Raw genomic sequence first — 25,508 nt, 5'->3', positions numbered from 1 at the left:
ATGACCAGGGGACTTGGGAAATTATTTAAATGTATTTATTGTATTTTACTGAAATAAATCATTGAAACTGTTGATTGCTATTGTGAAATGTACATTCTCTGTTTTGACACCAATCTCTATTCAGAGCCCATCACCGTACATGACAAACGTGGAAATCACCGAGCAGTTACAGCATACATAACCACCCTATTCAACATGCTGGGGTGATATTCCAACCATCCCGGATCCAACTCGAGCTGCGCTGATTAAGAGGCAAGAAGTGCAGTATAAAACAACATCTTGGTAGAAAGACTTTGACATTTCACTATTTTACAAACAAGTGTTTATGTTATCCAGTCTAAAAGAACAGAGATGGCGACGTGGGCTACAGCTATGAGATGTTTACATTCCTGGGTGTTTAGAGATGTGATTGCTTTACTACAACTTTGGTGGAAATGGAGAACAGCTCTTACTGATTTTCCTGAATATGTTGAAAGTGGAGCACCGACTTAACTCATAATTAAGGCTGCCATGCTGTAAATAAAAGTGGGTAAAGACGTGACAATCAAGATTTAAATTAAACTTTAAGGCATCTGGTTGAAGAAAAGATGACTGTTTTGTGAATATGGCTTTGGGTTAGTGTCTGAGGTTCATAGCCCTGTCGCTTGGCTTATTCAGAGGAAGACAGACCACGGTGCAGCGAACTAAGAAGGCAATTGTCTAAATAAGAGGAGCGTTGGAAACCAAGCGATATCCGTACTTCTTTCTGATACAAACTTCATCTTTTCCATCTATCAAAACAGGGCTGACATTAACGAGCACATGACTGGTCCCTTAAATGCCTCGTCCAGGGCGACAAGCTCATGCGGCCAGACGCTGAGCTGCCAGCTCCTCTGATTCATCCCTGTTCTCGTTGATTTCTGCCAGTGTGCGAACAAAACGGGTCCATTCGTCATTTCGCGGTACTGCAATTTGCTGTGGAGGAGGAACACGACAGAGGCGTGACTTTCAAACGCAGACGCGTAATGCTCTGTACATTTTTTACTCACAAAGAGCAGACCTAAAATGCACAAATTAATCCTTAAGATGCTCTTCTAAAATCTCAATAAGGTAAATGCTTTACAATTAATCCCTCATTACTAAATTACACATTGTAGCAAGTGAGAGGCTGACTCATTTTTGCAAAATCCAAATGTTTTTTTTTAAAAAGTACAGTCAGAAACCGAAAGGCTGACTCATGCTTGCTCACCTCTCCAACATCATAGACAAGGACTTGTCCATCAGAGTCTCCCACAGCGATTTCTTTGCCAGAATGAGCCCATCTGACCCTGTTCAGGGCTGGGTTACCCTCCACTGTGACGCTGGCGGTGGGGACCTGAAACAATAACAGCAATCAGGAGTGTACTTGCACGCTAAACCATGTGAAGGCACAGGATCTGATATGGTTAAAAAGGTCAAAATCAAGATACGAGTATCTCGTCTACAGTAAAGTTTGTAACAGCACACAGCTGCTCTGCTGAGAAATGTCTATTAATATTACCTCTGTGTCATTGTTGAGGTTCCACAGGTCGAGATGACCGACTCCATCCACGCAAGCAAACAGAGCAGGGTGAGTTGGGGACCACATGACATCATACACGTAATCTGAGTTATCTTCGAATGAGTACAGCGGCTTATTGTTCTGCAGGGGGGAAAAAAACAACTTCATTCAAAAAGGTTTCCAGTTTTAAATGTATAAATATCCATCTACACACTAATGCAATTCAGTGATGTGCTAAACTGTTAAAACGCACTGGCTTATGTTACGTAGCAAAGCCAGTCAACATTATCGCATACTGCAGTGTGAAAGATCAATCATTACAAAGGTTTGTGTTTCAAAAGAAGTGTATGGTTATGTTCATACAGGACACACAATAAGACACTGAACCCCAAGTTGCTCTCCGGTGAGTCCATTAGTGTGAATGGGTGAATGAGTAAAAGCGCTTTGAGTGCTCAAGTAGAAAAGTGCTCTATAAGAACCAGTCCATTTACAATACTGCTAAAAAAAATGCTTAAAGGTCACTTAGAAATGTTGTAAATGACAATTAATGATTAATGAAATCAATCAGAAGTAATTTATGATTTGTAATGGAATATGTATGCAGGCCCAATTCCAGCGACGATCATTCACGGTTTTCCTAATGGGACACTGTGTTACCTAATGCAGCTTTATCATGTTAAAAGGCTAATTGATCATTAGAAAAAAGCCCTTTCCAATTATGTTAGCACAGCTGAAAACTGTTGTGCTGATTAAAGAAGTAATAAATTTGGCTACTTGAGTATCTGGAACATCAGCCTCTGTGGGTTCATTGTAGTCTTTAAATAGGGGGGGAGAAAAAAATAAATAAAATCAGAAATTCAGAGTAAACTTTTTCCAAGAAAAACAAAACAAAAAAGTTATTTCATGACTAGATTTGCAGTGAACAGATTTCAATCATCTGTTTTATTCGACTCAAAGACTAGCACAAACCTCCTCTAACCAGAATAAAATCAACAAGACTGAGACGCTGGCCTATAACAGACCAAGAAGAGACGCACAGTCTCTAGTTTGAAAAACAAAAGTCTCACAAGCCTCAAGGGCACCCACAAAACACCCGATTCTACCTCGACACTGAAGTGATGACACCAGGATGGTGGGCTTCTCTGAGTTTTTGAACACAAGGGAAAGATTAAGATGGGCGAAAGAACACAAGAGCGGCAAAAAAGTGCAGAGGGATCCAAATTTGAGGAGACAAAGAAGAAAATTTGACAGACGTAGAACAAACAAAAAGATAATCATTTGTCAAACTGATGGAGGGAACCTGAAAGGCTGCCTCTCTGTGATGTTCTCTTTTTAATCATAGAGTATAAAAATAAAAGCAGTCAGCTGATATCCCAGTCTGTAATGGAGTGGCTGGGCAGAATCGCTGGATCTCAAACCCAATCATCTGTTGTGGAAACAGCATGACCGTATGGTTTGTAAGAAGTGTCCAGTGTGGGAGGTGAAATGTCTACAGAACAAAAAAAAGCCATCAGGAATTCTGTAACTGCGGCAAATGGATGAAAAAGACCTGCTTTGGGATGGGATGCAACAGGGACAGCATGTTATGTCAGAACAGAACTTTTACAGTTTGCCTGGCTTAAAATGGGCCTTTGGGAGCTGACTATGGAGTAAGTGTGATTGTACCTTTACTATATGAAGACCAAAGTCATAATTGTTTTACCTTTCCTGTTACTTTTTTGGTCATTTTATAAACAAAAATGGGAAAAGCTTGAGTAAAATGAATATTCCTTATTAAAAAAAATAAAATAACGTTTTTCCTACGAGTATGGTAACTTTCCATTGGTGAAAAGAAAAAAAATTCTAAATAAGTGATGCGTTTTCATACTTGACCCTTGACCATCGTTTCTGAACTGTAAATAGTGCACATATTTCGTGATGTTATTTGTTTCACATGTAGAAATGTTTCTAAGACCACTCTTGGCAGCCCAAATTCGTACATCATTTCCTGTGCACGCTCAGTGCACAGGAGAGTGGGCCCACAGGAGATTCACCAAGTCCCAGCCACCAGACACTCTCCATTGAGCCTCCCATCCCTGGGCGTTGCTCCACAGTGGGGCCCCAGTAACCCTCGCTTGGGCAGGGCATCATCTCGTTCCTGTTCTCTTCAACAGGGGTTTCTGAATCACTCTTCATCTGGCCCCTCACTTAAGACTGAAATTGCCCCAGGGGACCCCACTGGGAAATGCTGCCTCTGACAACCGAGCTTCTGGGATCACAAACCCCGTCCACGTCCATAAGTCGGCGATGCACGAAGGGGCCAGATGAAAAGAGGCTGTCTCCCAAAAGAGCTAGAGGAGGTGGCCGTGTATGTGTCTATTCATTGCCAAATAAAGACAACAGAGCGCAGGCAGGTGAGACTTTCACTTTGACAACACTTCGTATGAATTTTCATTACATGCCATTTTCTCTCATTGTCTCTTTTTTTTTTTTTTCAGTCTCCCGAGTTCAGTTCAAGAGTCTTCTGTATTATTCAAAGTGATGTACAGTCAAGATGTCAAAAGTGCAAATTTTCCACTGCCACCACTAATGCATTATATCAAATGTTTTTTAAAAAAAAATCCTATATGTAAAAATACAGGGTAACAACTCATTTACCACAACAACTACAGATTAAAAAAAAAAAAAAAAAAAAAAAGTCATCCATTTTTATATGAACATTTTTAAAATAAGCATTAGAGCCTAACAGTCTGAGCTAACCTGTTGCTGTGGAAACCAAACTGTGGTAAATAGGAGGTGAAAAAATTAATTCTTTTGGCTAAACGGAGTCTGGTATTGACTGCTGTATCAGGACATCTGTCTACAAATTCAATCAATAGCCTTTTAACAGAAGTGTGTGACTTAAAAATCAACCTTAAAAGAATCATTAGTCCCACCTTACGGCTGAAAGTGAACAATAACTGGATTATAGTGAAGCCCAGAGAGGCACAGAAAGGGAGGAAACTTTTCCCTACGCAGAGATGGGCCAAATAAATGAATCATGGCCTTTAAAATACATCCTAGAGCTCAAGTCATACCTTGGTGCTCCACAGCTTGACAGTCCAGTCGAAAGACGAGGTAACAAACAGGTGAGAGAAGTCCAGTGGCCCTGCAGCTGTGTGGCAGTGGAGCCCCGTGATGGGGCCGTGGTGTCCCTCAAACATCTCGCTAATGCCTGCTTTGCTGTGGAGCACACAGATAAATATGGGTAAATATGCTTAAACTGACCACAAAAAATTAAATTTTACCTTCAGATCTAATGTCTGAATACACATTTGTGTGCACTGTAGAAACTTTAGAAAAAAAGAAACAACATAAATGCACAACACTGCTGGTTGTTACCATTTATGCAATGCATTAAGCAGGTAAGTAAGCGACAGGCACAGATGGACCTCTGCTGGACGTATTCACAGTAATCATTTACTTATATCATGTAATTACCAGCAGGGAGGCAAAAGTGACTGCATCCCTTCAACCACATGTTGCAGAGCTGTTACCCAACTGAGGCTCTGATAATTAATGTAGAGAGGTAAATACTCAGCATGAGTGATGCTTATGCATTATTAACTGCGATGAGAGTATCATACCATTGTAAATGAGGTGGAAAATTATTCCCCCGATTACAGAGGTGATTCTGCAGTGCAAAACCTCGCAGCTATCACCTCTCTGTGGTCTCCAGGCATACTACAGGACATTTGGTGCGAGGCTGACACGCTGCTCACTGGCAGCTCTGATTTAAGCCACATTTCTCTGCCGAGGACCATCCTAGATGAAGAGCCCCAGTCTCCTAAATGAGAACATTGTGGGATGAAGTGCAGTTTTAATTCTCCCAGGGATGACCGACTGTAAACAAACTCTCTCACCCAGAGAAACATACTGAGGGAAAAAACTTAAATAAAAATAAAAGAACGGGGGGAAAAAATGATTTGTTTCCCCTGCATGTGTGCCCTGTTTATGTTGAACGACCTTTACAAACACAACTGACAAGCGGAAAAGAAAAACAGGATGACTGGGCAGGAGTGAAACCTCAAACAGCAGGAGATCAAGTGTTGGATTTGCGTTGCACTGGGAAGTGAGTGGGCTATATTTATTTGACACACGGGTCTAGGTGGGCCTTACAAGTCGCCTCAGTTTCCTGCTGGTGTTCGGGAGGCGACACGGTGGGACTGCGGTTGCTTATGAACGCACCTTCCATGACGACATGACATGTAGACTGAGCCGTCCTCGCTGCCCACTACGAAATTGTTGACATCTCCAAGAGGGAAAGACATGGAGGTGACAGCTACAGCTTTGGACTGCTTGAACACCAGCTCCATGCTGTCCTGTGGAGGGGAGGAAACATGGAACAACATCTATAACAAGCTCCCCGCCCAGGCTTTAAGTTAACACACACCCTGCCAAGCAAAACCTATAAAAATCACCCGACAGTTTATTAATGTGTAATCTAAATTCGACTAGTGCTTTATTAAAAAAAAAAAAAAATCAGTTTGACAGCGAGGGCTTGGCAGCAGAGATGAAATGACACAGCTAGCAAGAATCATTTCCTTCAAAGTGAAAAATGAGCTGTAGAAAAAAATAAGGGTAAAGTCGAAGGAAATACCAAACTGGAATGTGAAAAGGAAAGAGTCCAGCCAAAATGTCTGACATTTAGCACGAATGCAAAGGACAGGAAGCATGTGGGCAAAGTGAAAGGGGAAAAAGAGAGGAAAACAACCGAAAATATATTGTCTTTGCTAAAGTCTGATGCATTTTCATTATAAAAACTTATTTTTATGGTTAATACTTTAACTTCTTCACAGCAGAGCGCACATTCAGCATCTGCCCTGTGTTATATGTTACCTGAGGCTGAGAGAGCATGTCCAGACTCCAGGAGCACATCTTGCCATCAGTAGAGATGCTGATGAGGTTGTGGGCATTCTGGGTGCCGACCACATTCACGCAGTATACCGGGTGCTACGAAGACAGTGACGGGGAAACTTTACCTTTTAGCTAAATATAAATGAAGTATACGCCCACTGTGTCAGACCTTTACTGTACCGTATGTGCTGCTGCTGACAGGGGAGTCCTCTGCACAGGGGTCCTCTTGTTGCTCCTGTTGTCCCACAGCACAATCTGCCCCGAGTAGGTGCCTCCCACCACAACGTTGGGGTGGAACTTGGCAAACGCCGCTGACATAACAGCAGACTGTCACAATGAAAGGGTGCAAGAAGGGTTGGGCAAGGAAAAATTAAATAGAGATTTATATTGAGACAGCCGCAGCTAACAATGGAAGCTCAGAGACAGTTTACAAAGATACGGTGAATGTTGTATCGGCTGTTAAACTAAGGCAACCGGGCTTTTGCCAACGTAGCCTCTAAAGCGTGGAGCAGTCCAACTGGAGTCACAATGGGAGCATCACTACTGTAGAGTTTACCTGAAATACTCTTATCAGAACATCTTTATAAATTTTTTTAATTTTATAATTTTTTTTATACTGAGAAGCAGTTTGTAACTTTAAGAGAAGTGCTACATATGAAGTATAACATTTTTTAATGTATTATTCAATTTTTTTCCCCATTGCAATTTCCTAACCATTTATCCAGTTTCAACTTGTGGAGACCGGCTGGAGCCTTTCCCAACTGTCGTGGGATAAAAAGCAGGGTACCAGAGAGACAGACAGCCATTCTCCAATTAGAATTACCAATTAATCTATCAAATATGTCTCAGGGCTGTGGAACAAAGCTGGAATACCTGGATGGAAGCCACACACATACAGGGAGAACAGAAGAGCTGATCATGGCGTCTGGTCAGCTTGTAGATTTAAACTCAGGACTTTCCTGCTGTGAGGCGATGATGCTAACCGCTGCACCACTGTGTAGCTAATGTTATTAATTTTAGCCCAGTCTTAATTTGCCTCTTTCTCTTAAAGAATAAGTCTAAACAGTTAACCACTTTCCAAGATAACAAGCAGCAACACTACTGTTATTTTAGAAAACAGTGACACTATTGACCAAGGGCACCAAATGACCCCAAAAGAGGAAAAAATAGCTCATTATTTGAGGTTAGGTAACCGCACTGTGGAGCGAGTGATGAGAAGGGAAAGAGTTTTCATAGAGTAACAGGCCAATGGAAATCTACAGCAGTGAGGACATCATGCCACTTGTCGTTTCAAGGAAACTATCCCAAAACTGACGAGGTGAAAACAAAATGGAAGTAACGAGCCCTGCAACATGAAGAGGGCGCAGCAAGCATGCTGAGATTTTATGCTACTAGTTGATTTTTGCACTGCTGCTAAATTTGAATTCTTCCGCACAAACATTTTTTGAACTGTTTTAGCTAAAAAGCTGAATTTTATTGAGAGCAAATTTAATTATTTCAAGCTATTTATTTGCTGAAATAGAAATACAAATTATAGTCAAAATAACTCCTATTTCCCACTGATCTTCTCAACCACAAGTCAAACCTATGTGAGGCTGTAAAATACTGCAAAGATTTGCATCAGTAGCACTTAAAATCTCCAAAGATGCAATAATACGAACATGGAAAACACAAACTTCAATCTGCAGCTTTTTCCTTCTTCTGCGTCATCTCAAAAGCTAAAGAAAAGTCCTTGCATGTTCCCTCTTTCTCAAAGTACAACTAAACACATCTTGCATAACTCGAGCCTCAGTTCTCACAGTGTAAATAAACAGACCTTAAGGCTGGCCGATAAGATCAGTATATATTTTTGGATTATGGTTTAGGTGGACTACACACACTCATCACCCCACCTATAACATTTTTTTTTCCCCAGGAAGCTATCCCGGCAAAAATTTTAATGCATAGATAAACTGACTTGGAGGCAAACAGAAAACTACGTTAACACTTCTGTTCAGTTTTACTCATCTGAGCAACACGCCTGCATTTACATCCGCTATGGAGGCCAAAACATGTGGTTCTACTCAACTTGTCTTGGTGAAGGAGCCTCAGGGCAAGCATTGTAATAAGGCTGGGCAGAGCGGAGGAGCTCAACTGGTCTCCCAGCTAGCTTGTCTGAACACAGGGCCCTTGTTTAGATGCACATGATAACCAGCCCTGCCCCACACGCTTAATCCTGCCGCGGTGCTCAGATTCCACCCGACTCCACAGGTCTTCTCAGGCGCCTCATGAACATGTGTTTGTGCATAGATGTGGTGGAGGTGAATGCCAGCACTGTGAACTCACAATGTGGATGAGGGTAGGAGGGGTATGGGAGCAGAGGAGGAGGCAGGGAGCCTGACAGGATGGCTGGCCGCGTTCCATGTTTGTCATGGAAGAAGCCATCCGTGAGGGTGCTGGGTTATGTTAGTAAAAGGACAGGAAAGTTAAAGTTGCTTTTAGTACCTGACAGTGGAAGACGTACTCCGGTGTAGTTTTTTTGTACTTCATGTTCCACACCAAAGCCACACCGTCTGGCTCATGAGGAGCATCCTCATTGTTGTTGTATGAAGCAACCAGCAGTTCAGGATACTGGAGACAGACCAAAAAAAAAAAAAAAAAAAAAAATCAGACTGAATGAATGTTGGAGGGAGGCAGGCAGACATGCCCCCCAGGCTTGGCTCCAAGTGGAAAAGCTTTGCCTGCCCCGAGTGCTGCTGCTGAATGCCTTTGAGAATGACTAACCCTTTCCTCCAAGATTTATGGCTCATTTAAGTCAGCCTACCCCCCGAAGAACGTTGGTAAATGATGTTTTTATTCCTTTGCATAATTTTAACGAAAAGCTACAGTTCTGCAAGGGCTCAAAAGAACACAGAAGCAGACTCAGCAGCTCAGTAAGGATCTCATAAAACACAAACCCATCCTAGTGCATTTCAAAAAACACAGACTGCAGAAACACTATCCAGATGTTGACAAACGATTAACCTCTGCTGCTTTTAATACTTAAATTTAAGTACAGTGGATGCATCACTTTACATCACAAGGGTGTGGATACTGCTCTGAGCAAGGAAATACAGTGAACAAAGAGTTGGTGTTCAATCACTGTCACAAGTCATTGCACAATAATGCATTAAATGACCTTAGACACCAGAGGAAACAAATCATTACGGCCTCCGACTAAGTGACAATTTGTATGGGACATAACTTACTTTTCCTGAGGGAGCTGAGGCTGAAAGAACATGCTGTCAAACTCAAGCTATGTAATCATAAAGCATTATGGCTGTGCAAATCTAAGTCGTTTAAACAGGCAATTACAAAACAATTATGCTCTTAGCAGAATTCCAGCACAAAGACGCAAGGATTAGGATTAGCAGATGATCCATGACTGGCTCTCTGAGAAAATGTGTTAAAATGTTGGTTTTAGGGCCAAACTTATAATACCTGTTGGCCAATACTGGCCATATATGAAAATCTTTAAGGTTTTTTTTTATTATACTGTCTGCAGGACACCAAAGTATGCATCAAAGCTAAGCATAATCAAGCAGTACTTTCGATGGTGAGTGGCCAACATGTTTGTGAAAGTTAATAATTAACGATTTCAATATGACTGCAAACATAACGTGTGTTTATATATGTAAACCACACAAAATCCACTATCAGTCAGGCTCTAGTTGGCTTCACCATAAAAACTTTGCTAAGAAAAATGACCTGGGGTGACCAGTCCAGGCAGGTGACAACACGATGTTTGGACCAGCGCTCATCCACGAACTGCCTGTTAAGCGAGAGCTTAGCCCCGGCCTGGATTTCACTGCGGAAAAACAAAGCACCAAAAATCAATAAAAAGCACTTCTTCAAAAACCAATTACAAGTTTTAAAAACACTAGCTGCCCAATAATTACCCCTCTTTCTCTTCAAGGTCACGGCCGCTGTAGTCAAAGAAGAGGTCCACGTGCTCGGATAGAGCCCGCTCGATAATGCGAGTGCTGTGGTCGAAGAAATCTGCAAACTCCTCCGAGTGCAGGATCTGGAGTTTTTCCTCCTCTGTCAGCTCATGAGGGGGTGCTAAATGGAGAAACACAAACACAGTGAAATGTCGTGAAGATCCCTAGTGATAGTAGCCATTATTTTATGCAATCTGATCCCCTCAATTATATAGATAATCTGTAACACTTACATATTTTAAGTGTTAACTAAACTGCCTCAATTTCAGCAGAGAATCTCAATTATCATTTCTGCAGTACCTTCCTCCTCCTCTTTTTTCTGGTCCTCTTTCTCAGCTTGAGTCTCAACTACTTGCTGAGGTGGAGCACTTTCTTCCTCTTCTTCTTCCTCTGTTGATGAAAAAGATACCCGTATTAAACATTAGAAAACAACTCTCAATCAACATAACCTGTGTAAGAAGTAGTAAACGAGTATGTTTATGATCATCATTTTCTCGGAATTTTCAAATGCTAAAAGGTATAAAAATCAAACAACAAATAAACAACTTTAACAAAATAAATGAGTATGCTTCCAAACACAGACATTTCATACCTTTTGGTCACTACGTTTTCCACATTCATTATTTTTCTCTTTCAAGAAAAGCTCCACCCAGTGATTACTGGCACAGCAATAGACTGATTTTGTATCTCTCCCTTGCATTTGTTTGGTTTGTCAGCACAATGTCTCCTTTCAAAAAGAACTTGCCTCTGCAAAGCGGGGAAGTTTGTCATTTGTATTAAAGGGACACAGCGCAGCGGGTGTCTTGTTGTCATAGGGACCCGTCTTTCCCAACTGTTAATGAGACCCTAACCATTCAATAGACAGTCTAGCTGTCAGTGTAGCTGTTTCCTCTGTGTCCCACTAGCAGGTTGCCCCCTTCTAGGCCACGGGGCAGAGGGTGTGGAGCAGCTGCCCAGGCCCGTCCCATTGGACTGGCCAGATGACGGCATGGTGCAAAAGCAGATGGTGATGCTGGGATTGTCTTGTGCTCTTCAGAGGTGGCATGGGGATGGCACAGAGGTTTTCCGCATGGCTGCCCCGAGACAAGCTTCTCCCTGAACGGCAAGCCTGTGCAATTACCATCCTAGCAGGAGGTCCTGCAACTCCTATTCAACCTCAGAGAATGTACGACAAAATACAGGCCACACCAGCTGGCAAACTGCACACCGGCTCTACCTCAAAGAAGATGAACACATCTTTTTCAAACACATTTCCTAGAGACGGTATATAGACTATGCTTAAAAAAATAATAGCAGAAGGACAAAACAGATTCATGAGGAAAGTGGAAATACTTGCCTGGTTCCTACAGGCGTTTATCTTTGTATGAACCTTACAGTTAATCTAAGATGACAGCACCACACGCCAGAGTTTCCTTCCTACTGAGATAATCTAAATGATAATGTCATCTGTCACTTTGTCCATAAAGTGATTTATCCCCTTTCTCAGATGGAGGTTTGGGGGACGAAGGTTACCGGGTGCACTGATGAGTTTACAGAACTGGGTTGATGACACAAGCCATTTCAATGTGCGGCCATACTCTGCAACCAACAGGAGAAGGTTAAAATCTTTCCTTTCAAGGGCCTCAATCAGGCTTAAAGGAAAACAGTAATCACTGTCTTTCAGCTAGTCCCGGCCGTGCTCGTCAGCCCTTTCCCTGGTGAGGCAGCCAGAGCAATCAACCTGCCAGGCATTAGGAGCGGACAGACAATCTGAAAATAAAGGGTATAATGCACCTGCCAGCCAAAATGGCCATTTGGAGAAAAGCTAGTGATCCTGGTGACCCCACTGGGGATGTGCGTGTGTGTGGGGTGGGTGGGGGGAATAGCAAGGGTGGGTGGGTTGCATTTAACAGAATTCACACGGATCAGCAATGTCCCATACGCTGACACCTCCTCTCAAAGCTGCAAAGCAGGCCCAATTATGGCTTTTGTACCACTTAAGACATAAAAGCTTTTTTTTTTGTATGTAGTGGTGGTGGGGGAGTAATCACAAGTCTTCCTCAATAGACAATATATTAATGCAAACATGGCGTGTGGCCAGTGGTGAGCAACTATAAAACTAAATGACCTTGCAGGTGGCATCCGCGTTCTATACGCACAGACAGACCAAGGCTGTGACTTCAGCATGTGCAACATGAAGCCCAATAATGAAACCATAGAAGGCAAATTTCCACCAATTCACACGCACATCTGAACTATCATTTCTTGTATGCTGAAATAGACCACTTCTAGCACCAGCGTACAAAAAGCCTTTCCAAAAAAAGTGTGTAGTTGCATCTAGTAGTGCGCCAAATAAAAACATCAGCAAACCCTATTACATGAACAATAACAAAAAACAAATTGCATAGGTGCTGAAATCATACGCCGAAAAAAAGGGGGAGACTATTCTAAAAAATTTTTTATTCCAAATGATTAGCTACTGTATGAGAGAAGGATACAACAGATATTTAAGGGTACTAATCATCAAGTGCATAAAAGCTGACCACAATTACAAGTGGCACTTCAAACAAGAAGACCATTAAGGGCTTTTGTGATTAAAAGTTTTGACCTGCCTCTGAATTCATCGTGATTAAAACAATCACATTCAATTAAATATTAGATTTACTAAACTGCTCTGCATACTTATATTCCTGACGAGCCTTTTTGAAATGCTGTACTAGACGAACCAGTCCAGCCCTCCCCCTCCACCCCACACGTACTCCCAAACCTCCAACCTTCCACAATATCTTATGCCATAATTACAGCCTCTTGTTGAGGAGTGCATACTGATGCTGCATATTACCTACTAGTGCAATCTGGGAATCGTGCACTGGTGGCATATTCGACAATCTAATGGCTTAAACTAACAAATTTTCTGAAGCTACCTACAGATGGAAAAAATTAATCTCCAATGCACTAATGTTAGGCAGTGAATGTGGGGCAGACAGTGCTTTTAAAAATAATGTGGGTTGTTTTATTAGGCAGAAAAAAAAACATTATATAATTTCTATGTCCTTTCCACTTTGTCTATGTGCACTTGTTTTTTTTTAGGCTTTTGCCAGGTAGTTTGGCTCAAACATTTTGGAGAGCTCGCCACTGTTCTTCGGTGAATTCAATGTGTCACTGCTTTCTCATGTAATCTCAGACTGACCCCACAATGTTGAAATCAGCTCTCTGTGGGTGCCTGATCAGCTGCATGGCTCGTTGTCATAGACGACAGAGCCGTGTAGCTGTGTGTTTGGGGTGGCTGTGATGTAGAAATATGCATGTGGGAGCCAAACAGATGTTTTCCTGAAGGTACTGTGTAATGAATAAAAATCTCAACAGCTAATATGCCTTGAAACATTTGCACAGTACTGTTCACTGTTTAATTCTCAAAAACTGGGATTAATTATAAGAAGACAGTACATTTTCTTCTTTGACTGCCCCCTTTAGGGCTCACCACCGAGGATCACCTGCCTCTATCTCACCCTATCCTTTGCATCCTTGTCTTTGCATGCCTTCCTTCACTATATCCAAGAACCCTCTCTTTGGGCTTCCACTTTTCCACCTGCCTGGCAGCTCCATCATCATCATCATCATCCTTTGTCCTACATATCCACTATGCCTCCTGTGCACATGTCTCTAACATGCTGAGTCTGAGCTGTCCCTCTGATCTACTCCCTCTCATACCGTCTCTCCTGGTCACTCCCAACAGAATTAAATAGAAAAGGAAATTAAATATTAAAAAAATGGAAGTGATCCTTTTACGAGCACAGGTATCAAGAGTTTTTTCATACACCAAGAAAACGAGTATCCAGTTGTTCTTGAGTGATATACTATTCTCATTTCCAACTATTTTAAAATGTGGATGGCTTCTCCTGGACTGCTCAGAGGACATTCTTTGTGCCAATGGGGCAGGTGATTTTAAAATCTTAAAATCTTTTACTCCTTTTTCCGAGATGTCTCACTGACACTGTGGGAACCCTCAGTTTGGAGCAGCCAGGGCATGGCAGCCGCTACCCTCTAATGCCACCGCCTGCTGACCTTGAGAGTGCTGCGGCGTTGCCTCCTTTTGACAACATGATAAATCGCTCAATCAGAAACCAGGCCTGACGCCACCCCACACATCAGAAATGCGCCAAGGGGAGCAAGCTGGGAAGGGGATGCCGTCTCATCGAGTGCCAGAAGTGATGGTGTGAAAATGCACAATGTCACTGAGTGTGTTTTGTTATGTGCCTGCTCGGTGAAGGGAGAAGACAGGGAAGCGAGGGAGTTGATGAAATGATTACATAGTGGCAGAGAGGGGAAGGGGGGCCCCAGTGTTGAACAGCTGGCAGAAACCATCGTTGTTTAACACAGTTTTACAATGCCCAGTAGAGTCCAGCGTAAAGAGCGATGAGGAACGCTGGGATGCTCTTCATCCTTCAGTAGTTCCGCTTGTAGTTTTCCACAAAATCACACAATTTTATCTTACTCGAGCTGCATGCCACCTCAGAATTTTCTACACGTCACCTGATTAGACCACACAACCGACATTCGGTACACTTTTTAAAATCCTAACCAGGCTTTCAGGTATGCTTAAAACACGTGTTAGCTGGTGCAAATCATTTGAGAAATCAGCTTTAAAAAAAGAAAGAAAGAAAAGATAGTGGCTATGAGTGACGGTACAAAACAACTATCCTAATCAGGATTTCAGTCGAGCATATTACTCACCATCAGTCATTAGAAAAATCAACCGAGAACAAGAAGCATGACCAAAAATATTGCATATTTGATGGAACATGTGCTCACCATGTGAATTTTAGTAAAAAACCCAAATATTCTCTTCGTCCAACCACATGAAAGCTTTGCCGCAGCAATTACATACATATTGACACGCTTCAGAGGGAATGAGCCGTCCTATGCACAGCATTTCATATCTTCCCTTCCAATCTCATTTCTCCTTCCTGTCACAGGCTTTCTCATCCTGCTCATTAATTATACCAAAGCAGCGTTGGCTGGAAGGTTCAGAGGAGCAGAGCTTGTCAGAATCTAATCCCTGCCCTGACTTCTCATGTTTCCTGGGCCTCATTTTTCCTTTACTTTCATCTCAGTAAAATCAAATCTCATGCACTTGTTCACTTCTGCTCTCAGAGAGTTCCTGTCAAGAAGAATGATATGATATAACCCATGCAAGCACGCAGTTATGTACATGCACATACACAGCATTTGACTGCATTTTTCAAGGTTAACCTATAACATTTCATGAGTCACCTTCTTTCGCCTGAGTAATGGTCTGGGTCTCTTTCGTGTAGGACACAATTTCACGTGGTGGGAAGTCCACTTGTGTGACTTTGGCCATCCCCAGTTTTGGAGTTACACGCCTAAAAGGAAAGAACAACTCAAGCTTTGCACAAAATCACAGTGAAAGAGACAGTAAAGACAAAAACATACAACACAGTGCTACATCTGTAACCACTCTCACCTCCTCGCAAGTGGGATCTTGTGCTGATTAAAGTGAGTAAATTAGTCGTTTATGGGATGGCAACGACTTCATATTAGTTTTTAAAACTATGTAAATAATTAAAAGGTTTTGTCTCACCATTCCTGCATGCATCACTACACGGTTTTCCTGATCTGTCTTAACTGAATAATGACTTTGAAAGACAAAGTAATCATGCCATAGATTGAGAGAAGGGAAAATGACCAGGAAAGGAGAGAAGAGAGTGTCCAGTACCCCAGCTCAGAATCAGAGTGAAGTTGAAGAGTGGACGGGTCAGAGTCCCAATGCAGATTCCTGGTTAGTTTCACAGCAACAAGGCAGCATTAGTGAGAGACAAACAGGCGAGCACAAATGAGGAGAGGAAATAAAGTTAGCATTATGGCACATAACAAACATGCTGATTGGATCCTAGGTCACAATTAAAATCATTCTGCATATCCAAACACCCAAAAAGTGAGTTTTCTTTATTACAAATTAAGCTTGAATCTGTTTACATAAACCCAGAGATGGAAAAATGTATCTGCTTAAAATGCATGGGCACAGAGACCCTCTGAGTGCGATGGCACAGGGTGTAATGTTCAGGCCGAACTGTGTCACACCAAAGCACTGAGTGCTGTGCCGACAGGGGGGGGGGGGGGAGAGAGAACCCTCAGGGAGAAAACATGACCTCCATGTGTGTAGGAAATGGCCATGCTGGTGAGGGAAATGAGTCAACACGTAGGGGGAACAGCTCACTGGGTCTGATGGGACACTGGGGGAGCTTGAGTTTCAGCACTGGGAAGGGGCTCTAATTAGGGGTTAAGAAGTCCCCCAGGCGTCACAGCAGCCTGCTGCTTTATTGTTAATTTAGGATTGTTCTAATTCGATGGCACACAAATGAAATAAACATGCACTCAGTTGGCACGAACTCGTCATCGTTCACTGTAATGATGTAGGACTTTGTAAAATGTTTTAACTCAGCTGCTGTTAATGCAATTGTGCTTAACAGGTATTCATAAGCTTTGTTTATAGAGTTTGAAAGTAATGCCAAGCATAAGAAAGCAGAACAGACAAGCTTCTTTATGTTGTTTTCAAAATGCTTCACAACTAATTTGCTGCAAAACAGTTCTGCAATTTAAGCTGTGACAAAGACACTGGACATATAATGCAGATATAAGCATAACGGTTAAAAAAATGCTGAAGTAACTTTAGAAAAGGGAAGGTAGAATCAACAAAGTACCAAGCATTTGATTATTATTCCTCTGGGAGAAACAGTTTTGGGTTTTTTCCCCCCGAAAATAGGGACGTCTGCACTGTTTACACACTTGTCAAGTACTGTACAACTGCAGAGTGTGAGACAGTGTGTGTACCTGGGTCCCACAGCTCCATCAGAGTCCTGGCTCCCTGCATCACTCGGTGTGCCCGCAGATTTGGCAGTTGGAGAAATGGGAGGAGGGACTACACAGGGAGACAGACAGTAATCATCAGTAAACTGTTTATAGCAGTACAATACAATATAAATGTCTCTGTGTAAAGCAAGCAAAATGCACAAATCTAAATAATAAACGTAAACTCTTGCAAGCTCAAGCCATTTTGGGAAAGGAGATTTCAGCACAATTGCACTGTCTTCATCAATTAAATCATATGCAAGACCAAAAAAATAAAATTAAAAACTAGCAGTATTAAAAATACGACCATGATTGTTTTGAATGTCTTATTTGGGTCCATCTGCAAACTCTGATAGATTTTTATATGGATCTCTTCTGCCATCTGCTGTTAGCAAAATGACAATGCTCCAAAAATCCACTGTGTGTATACTAGTATCATTTTGGAAATGTTTAATTTTTATCCATCCTTCCACTTATTATTATCATCATCATCTAGTGAGGCTCATGTTTGACAAGCTATTTACACAAACTCATCATAGTAATAATATCATGATTAGCCTCATCTTCCAGGCAACTGGATTTATTTTTGTCACAATTTTCATAGTCACAGCTCAAAAAATGTCTAATATAAAGCCACAAAAGAACAGTGACACATTTCTGTTACTTCAGATCGGTGCTCCAGCTTATTTGATATGGAATAACTGTAATGGACACCACATGAAAATGAGACTATTATGGTGGCCTTTTCTTGCATCCATCAGCATTGAGAAGTGTAACAATTTTTTCCTATTTTTAAAAAGTTAATCCAATTTTAGGAGTCAGCACAAGCATTACAGACAAAAATGAAATGTTTATTAAGTAGTCCAAAGTATGATGCACAAAATCAAGTGATTTAATATTACTATTAATGAAGATTCCAGTGCTTAGAAACTGAAATTTTATATTATTTATTAATTATCCCAAATATTCTAGTGTGAGTGATGTGGAATGAAAAATGCTGATTTCTGCACTGCTCATCCATGAACATGCAGACCCAGACACCAATGTCAAACCATAGTTCGAGTACAATGACTGAACTGTATGTGTATGCAACCTAGATTCATTTTTTATCCAGCAATGTACTGGGAGTTTGAGCTCAGAGCTGTATGTAAAATAAAACATACCAACTGTAACATCTGTGGTTATGCCCACGCTCTGTAGAAGAGCCTCAGCTTCACGTCTTTTCTTCTCCAGGTCAGAGTCATCCTGAGGAAGTACGACCTCTTTCAGTTCCGCCTAGAAATAAAAACAAACAAACAAAAAAAACACCAATGATAACAATATTACATTGACTGGATCTCAGGCAACACAGTAAACCATCCAGTCCTTTCTGCTTAACCAGTTCAGTGTCACAGAGGGCTAAAGCCGAGCTGTCATAGACTGAGAGGTGGGGTACACTCTGGACGGGTATATACTGTTTTATGACTTTTTTAGTGATTCACAGCTATGACAAAGCCCATTCTCTAAATTAAAAAATAAATACTTAATTGTTTTTAGATGCACTCTATGCAAGAATCTTGGCAAGTGCAGCAAAGAGCTGATCAGCAGGAACACCAGCAAGGATCCATAACATTAATTTGGGTGACTGTGTGGAGAGAAGGTGATCCACTAATTGGAAGGTCAGTGATTCGATCCCTGAGCTCCTTCAGCCTACATGTCAAAGGGTCTTTGGGCAAGATATTTAGTCCCAAACTTTTCTTCAGTGTATGACTGAGAAAGAGCTGGAAGAACAGAATAAAGTGGTGTATGATTGCATGTTTGTAGGCTATCAATGCTAGGAGAGATATTTTGGAGAAGAAGAAACCGAAAAGATGGATGCTATTAAATACGTCTGAACACAGAGCAAATTAGATTTTGTACATCTCCATCATTTAAGAGAAAGGCACTGCTGATGTCTGTCATTTTACCATTTCCAGACCGAACTGCAAGATGAAAGGTCTGAGGTTTGCTTTTCCTCGTGTGCACACAAAGCCAATGTATTTTAATGTGTCAAGATAAGATTGTCAAGGCCTAGTGTTTGGCTTCTTAGCCAGAAATGTAGCACTGAGCATACATTGGTATCCGTGGGCAGTGGGACTGTGTATTTACCCTTACTTAAAACAGCGACAGGTTGGTTAAGAGCACATATCTTACAAAATAAAGCTGCAGTCATGATACAGTGTTGTTTTACTTTCATGCAATCTGTGCTTCACTGAGAGATTTTGCTCAATGACCTAAGCCTTGCCGCAGTTCTAATACAGTAAGAACTCAGGTTAAACTGGAGAATTTAGGGAAAATGCTCCTTAAAGGACAAACCTGGAGAACAAATCAACTTTCCTTTCCCATTCAATAATCTGTAGCCTTCATACCACAAAGAAATACAGCTATTATGGATCGGTTGGATTATATGTTCAAAGGATGTGGAGGAAATAATCAGACTAAAAGTAGCAACATGCAAATATCAATTAAGAAGAAGAATTCTATATTGTCAGAACAGTATGAAACTGTCAAAACAGGAAATACACGTGCTTTTAAATTACATTCCAATCACATTATAGAAGTTAAAAAAAAACACTATGTAATATAGTTAATAATGGCTGGAGAGGGAGACTGACAAAAGCATCAATATAGCCATCTACCAAAACACAGCAACTCTGCTAGAAGAAAATGTACACTGTACACTAGCCACCTCATATTGTTTTATCACATTAGTGATATTTGAGCTTTTTAAATGCAATCTACTTACTACCAGTCAGCTGAGAAAAATCAATCCATGAAAAACATTTTACTTTTCTGTCTTACTTTTGCCATTCAAAACAAATGGTGTGGAATTTATTGTCTATATAAACGCAGAAACCCTTAATACCTGCGGGGTTACATTTGGATTAGAAATAAAAAGGGTTATCACTAAAGGAACAGGGTTGCTTATCTTAATATAAATATGCTACTTTTCTCAGAAAAACCTTATCTCTTTGTAAAGGGCCTTGGGATGTGTTGTGTGTATTAACCATTTTCTCCTACTCTAAACTTCATATGCAAATGACCAAATAAGGTTGACGATTAATGTGGACCATTGTAAATGCATGTGAACTAAATATTTACAAAACACTGTTAGCATACCTTCTTGCGCTCCTCTTCCTTCCTCCTCTTCTCCTCTCTGATTTGTGCCAAGCGTTGCTTCTTCCTTTCAAGCTCTGCTTTCAGCTCGCTTTTGTCAGACATGATGCCAAAGCTGTATAAAAAGATACAGCTCTGTTATCTTTAGTGTTGATTAAGATTAGTCTGAAATATAAAGTATTTATCAGCTAAAACTACAGCCAGAAAGTATTTGGACAAAGACACAATGTTTGTCATTTCAATATGTGACTGAAGTGCAGGCTTTCAGCTTTAATTCAAGTTTCACAGATTTAGCCAAATGCTGCAAAACTGATCAGACCGCAAGTTCACAGTGCAAATGAGAAGTGGGATACTGTTCAATGGTCACCTGCTCTCAGCCCAATAAAGCATGCTTTTTAGATACTGAAGACAGAGACCTACAAACAAGCAGTAAAGGTCTGGCAGAGCGTATCAAGAGAGGAAACAAAGCATTTGAAGATGTCCATGGGGTATTGACGACATGCAGTTATTGGTTGTAAAGAATTAAAAACAGTCCTGTTATGTCCGTTGGTCCCGTTTCGTCTGAGTCTCTGAAAATTGGGAGGACTCCGTGATAAAACGGCGTTAACTCCGAAAGAGTTCATGCAAATCTTTGGTTAAACCCCTTAAATTAAAGCTGAAAATCTGCACTTCAAACACATCTCAGTCTTGTGATTTAAAACTCCATGTAATTGGGTTTTGAATAATCAGGCAAAAATACAAAAACTGTTAATTTCCAAAGATTATTTATATATCAAAGCACCAGAAGTGTCCTAGTGGTCTCGCTGTGTTTACAGGGTGTCCTATACTGTCACTCAAAGCCAAGCATCTCATAACAGCTTCAGGACCCTCTCACGGCCTTTCAGATAGCTTGTATCTACCCGACCTCTCACTGACCGCACAATTAAACCGACCAGTGTTTCAGCCTCTCCCGTGGGTAACTGAGCTTAATGTGTTAGCCATGTATTATTTCTTCGCTTCATGTAAAGACTGGCTGACCAGTCATTGTCATTAGCTAGCTAACAGAGAGCCCCACCCTAGAGTCCGTACAACCTCCCACACCCGCTAACCTCACCCGGCCCGGTGTTACATTATCCATGTAAGTTAGTTATTCCCGGTTCATATTAGCTCAATGTACCAATGAACTCAAAGCATTATGATGCTTTGTTTATTAGTTACACTGCAGTTTAAGGGAAACCCGCTAAGCAGCAAGGGCCTCGGCTATTGCTAACAGTAGCCTTCCGTGTTATTAGTAACTACTGTACTGGCATTACAGCGCTTTTCTCTTAATAAACACCCACGACTACCTCCATTTATTATTTTTATATTTTTCTTGCTGACTTCAAGGTAATAGAATATTTCCCCCAGAGATCAACCCAATAATAACGGCTAGAGATACATCACTTTGATAGAAGCTAGTTAGAGCAGCTAGCTACAGCAATTAACCGGACTCCGGTCTGCAGCGCTGTCACGCTGACCACACGGTGAATAAAGACAGTTCGCGTACGAACAGAGACATACTTTTACAGCTATGTGAAGCTACGGTTATATTGATAGTGATATGTAGAGAACTAACCTTACAGAAAGTTTTGGACCTGTCACCAAAAGGCTTTAATCAACACTGAGCCAAAACAATCGGGCTCCCGACCAAAGTACAGGTGCCAAGTAGAGCCAAAAAGAGCCGCTCCGCCTTGACGTGGCTGTGCTGCTGTCATTTCCAGGCCATGCCAACCATGCAGAGTTTAGAGTCTGTCAACAACTCCTGTAGCGAATTAAGAGCAGGAGCACTATTGCTGAAGTCAGCTGCTCGTATCCAGAATTAATTTTGCACCGTTTCTTAAGAAAAAAAATTATTATAAGACCGTATCAAGGACCTTCAGTCCTAATGATTCATGTGATGCATGTCCCTTTTTTAAATTTCTGCAGTCAACTTTTGATGTACAGTCACATTTTACTCGAATTAAGTTGGATTTAATTACAGCGATCCAAAATCCTGCGTTAGTTATTTATGAACATTTTTTTCACCCTGCTGGCAAGGACAGAAGTGATTCTGACAACCTTGGTTTCTTTCTTTTTATCTAATTCGTGCACCTGGTTAGTACTGTTTTAAATGGTCCACATTTTTTTCTTACATATGCAAAATAATATATGCATGTATATTAAAAAGATTGACATCTACAATAATAACAATACAATCACTATCTAGAGCATGGGTAGTTTCTCTCTTTCACTGCTGATTAAATATTATAATGTGAATAATGGAGACATTTTATATGTATCAAATGTTTATTATAAAATATACTGTCAGTATCAAACTCAGAAAATACAATATAGAGTATTTAGTGTACATAGAAAACCTGCGGTGATTAAATTGTGCAGTGTATGCCTATTTTTAAATCATTGTGTGAATCTTATTACAGTAGTAGCTCACCATTATTTACATGCACTTACATAAGCACTGGAGAAATGAAAAAAAATCAAAATGAAGTACTTTAAGGTGCGAGAGTGAAAACTAAAAAGAAAATGAAGAGCGGTACAGGAATGTAACAATTTGATGCATTCCTTTTGATTTCCCTTGTTCATTTAAACTGGTTGCACATACATTAATCCACTCTTTTTTTACTTTTTCTATCAGTTAGACTGTTCATCAGATTTGTTACTCCTCTTCCTGGCATCTCCAGCACCGTAAGCATCAGATCCATCCGGCAGTTGAGACAGTGCTGAAGTAACTTTACTGTTGTCCTCACCTCCCCCATTGGTATGCAGACTATGCAAGATCTGGTCACTGGGGCGTTTCCAAGATGTTCGAGTGGCAATCCAAAGAATCAGACCTCCAAAAAGCACCAGGAGGACTCCCAGTACGTTCACAAAAATTGCCTCTGGGGGAGAATCCTTATACTTTGGGTCTTTCCTTTTGTGATGTAAACAGAGGAAAGTTATTCTCACTGTTCAGCATTTACACTGTAACTACTCTCACTCTCTATTTTAATACTTACAGGCCAAAGATGAGTTTCTCTGTGATGCCCATAAGTGCCACGGCTATGACACTGGTAAAAAGTAAAAGACCGCTGTAGACGTGGAGAGGCATAAACGCTGCTCTCCAGGACACAGGTGTAACTGGTATCAAGTACATGCCAACTCCAAGAACAAGCTGCCCATTGAAAGAGAGAGACAGATAAAACCCACTTCAGATCTGAAGACTGCTGTCCACTATGACTTAGTCTTTTAGAACCACCAGTAAGAGGTTCAGAGAAAAATGAGAAAGCTATACTGTTATACTTTAGATGTGTTAACAGTCCAGTCTAATGGTAGTAGTAGCTACAAAAACCCTGCAACAACTGTGCTTCTTAGGTAAAATGTTAGACGATACTCTTATCTTCAATATGTAACAAAAGTAGGTCTTTGTTGTAACTGCTTTAAAAAAAAAATACCAAAAAATTGCATCTATTTACCTGCAGACCGTACAGTATAACAGCCGTGAGGCCCAGCCAGCTGTGCAGACTGTACATGTTGGGAATGTTGGCAGCATTGTGGAAGTCAAAAACTGCCACCATGGCTATAACAGCAAAAACGAAGGCTAATAAATTCAATCCTGCATGAATGAACTTCATCATGAGTTTGCTGCACTGCCAGGTCCAGGGGAGCCTGTAGACTATTATTGCTGCAAGAGAGAGTCAGACAGCCAGTTAGCAAGAACTTAAGGCAACAATAATGCTTTTTTTTTTAAAAAAAATAAATAAATAAATTTGACTACATATTTCTAAAGTTGTAATCTTACTTGCTTTATACTATCTAGGATGTAATGTTTGGGTCTCATAGCCTCATGGAAATCATATGGGGGGAAAAAAAGCACATGGGTGTTGTAATGCATGTAAAATCTATATGTCATGTGCCATGTCACAGTGCATGTTCACTCATAAGTTTCTCTCTTTAGATGAAGGAAACGTGTACTGCCAGCTTGTGATTCCCTCATTACGCAATGAAGGCCAGAATCAGGCAGGCAAACAATCCAAGCCAGCCCACTTTGAAAAAGTCTTTGAAAAATGTGAAGGAGGACATCAATTTTGGATTTTTATTTGCACCTTTTAATCCCGCAGATATCTTGGTATAAGAAAAAGAAGTGCACTTTCAACAGTTAGTCTCAATTTTTCTACATGATTAAAAAAATGCTGCTGTCTTTATTGACAGACATCGTCGTCTGCACGACTCTTTGGGCTTAAACTGTAAGACGCAGGGAGTTTTTTTTCGCCTTAGGCGAGAATTTCCTGTTATTGCTCACACTTTTAATATCAACACCCGATGCCCATTTGCAGAGGTGATGTCTTATAAAGATAATAAAGACCCTTCTTACCTATTCCCTGCAAGAAAATAAATCCAGTGACTGTTAATACTGGATGCCAGTTGAATTCGGCGAGCCCTCCATCCCAGGCCAAACCTTCCTTAAAATACAGAACCCATCTGAGGACGAAGATTATGGAAACAAAGCCGGCGGCGGCGGCGGCACACAGAGCCAGCAAGAAATGCTTCAGGTTCTCCATCGGCGTCTGTAGCGGGGGAAGAGGCAGAGACTGGACCGGAGCGGGTGCTGTCAGGTACAATAACAACTTACAACTCAGCGCTGCCCGTTGAGGAGGGACCACGGTCACGTGACCCCGAGCTGAGAAAACGTTTGGAGGGAGGGTGTTTTGCAACTTTTGTGGTTGCAAAAGAGAGTCTGGGATCGGTTTTAAAAGATGTTTTGTTTTTTTGATTTTTGGTGCTGCGTCACCCTCTGACCTCCGTTACAACACAAGTCCACAGCTGCGCAGTCCTTCACAGTCTGAGCTCCAGCGGGATTAAAGAAACAGCCATGTGGGCATGACTGGACATCTGTGGCTCTGTTTTTGCTTTGTACTGCGTTTTATGAGTAGGCACTTTTCTCATTATCCCCCCTATTTATATCTTACTAATGCACCACAAGCCACATTACAAAGAAAACATGAAGACAACACTTTGCTTTTTTCTTTTAAAGCCATACCTAGACTGTAAATATTAACGTGTCACTTACCCTAACAGACAGCTACAACATTTAGGGTTGGAACATTAAGACACAAAATCCTACAAACAAGCTCAAAGCCACTTTTGTTACAACTGAAGATTCATCATTTAAAAAC

General features: G+C 41.1%; 2 protein-coding genes across 4 annotated transcripts; both read right to left on the bottom strand.

Annotated features, from left to right (window-relative positions):
* Positions 1-21: 21 nt before the first annotated feature.
* dync1i2a (dynein, cytoplasmic 1, intermediate chain 2a) lies at positions 22-22,082 on the bottom strand. Of its 3 annotated transcripts, none has more exons than XM_031743133.2 (17): positions 21,932-22,082; positions 20,341-20,452; positions 18,366-18,477; positions 17,185-17,272; positions 16,070-16,129; positions 15,607-15,716; positions 10,654-10,743; positions 10,312-10,474; positions 10,121-10,220; positions 8,879-9,004; positions 6,575-6,721; positions 6,377-6,490; positions 5,726-5,859; positions 4,576-4,720; positions 1,520-1,660; positions 1,229-1,354; positions 22-954 (listed from the first exon to the last, which is right to left on the bottom strand). In XM_031743133.2, the coding sequence occupies exons 2-17, from the start codon at positions 20,440-20,442 to the stop codon at positions 841-843; spliced, it is 1,872 nt and encodes a 623-aa protein (XP_031598993.1). In that variant the 5' UTR covers positions 20,443-20,452; positions 21,932-22,082; the 3' UTR covers positions 22-840. The 3 variants fall into 3 exon arrangements, with proteins under 3 accessions (XP_031598993.1, XP_031598994.1, XP_031598995.1); XM_031743134.2 differs by having other exon boundaries at positions 21,937-22,074; XM_031743135.2 differs by lacking the exon at positions 16,070-16,129.
* Positions 22,083-22,627: 545 nt separating this feature from the next.
* LOC116322957 (cytochrome b reductase 1) lies at positions 22,628-25,157 on the bottom strand. The gene is made up of 4 exons (XM_031743199.2): positions 24,707-25,157; positions 23,808-24,016; positions 23,352-23,506; positions 22,628-23,266 (listed from the first exon to the last, which is right to left on the bottom strand). The coding sequence occupies exons 1-4, from the start codon at positions 24,891-24,893 to the stop codon at positions 22,987-22,989; spliced, it is 831 nt and encodes a 276-aa protein (XP_031599059.1). The 5' UTR covers positions 24,894-25,157; the 3' UTR covers positions 22,628-22,986.
* Positions 25,158-25,508: the final 351 nt, after the last annotated feature.

This window comes from Oreochromis aureus, linkage group 16 (genome assembly GCF_013358895.1).
Source record: "Oreochromis aureus strain Israel breed Guangdong linkage group 16, ZZ_aureus, whole genome shotgun sequence".
NCBI lineage: Eukaryota > Metazoa > Chordata > Actinopteri > Cichliformes > Cichlidae > Oreochromis > Oreochromis aureus.
The sequence above is the reverse complement of the archived record's forward strand: the minus strand, read 5'-3'. Positions and strand labels throughout refer to the sequence as shown.

Excerpts from the sequence above, each read along its gene's own strand:
- dync1i2a (XM_031743133.2), bottom strand. The coding sequence starts at position 20,442 with ATGTCTGACAAAAGCGAGCTGAAAGCAGAGCTTGAAAGGAAGAAGCAA. Across the intron at positions 16,130-17,184 it reads GATGGAGCTGTGGGACCCAG|GAATCTGCATTGGGACTCTG; the intron begins GTACACACACTG and ends GAAACTAACCAG. Across the intron at positions 1,355-1,519 it reads ACCTCAACAATGACACAGAG|GTCCCCACCGCCAGCGTCAC; the intron begins GTAATATTAATA and ends TTATTGTTTCAG.
- LOC116322957 (XM_031743199.2), bottom strand. The coding sequence starts at position 24,893 with ATGGAGAACCTGAAGCATTTCTTGCTGGCTCTGTGTGCCGCCGCCGCC. Across the intron at positions 24,017-24,706 it reads TATTTTCTTGCAGGGAATAG|CAATAATAGTCTACAGGCTC; the intron begins GTAAGAAGGGTC and ends TCTCTCTTGCAG. Across the intron at positions 23,507-23,807 it reads TTATACTGTACGGTCTGCAG|CTTGTTCTTGGAGTTGGCAT; the intron begins GTAAATAGATGC and ends TTCAATGGGCAG.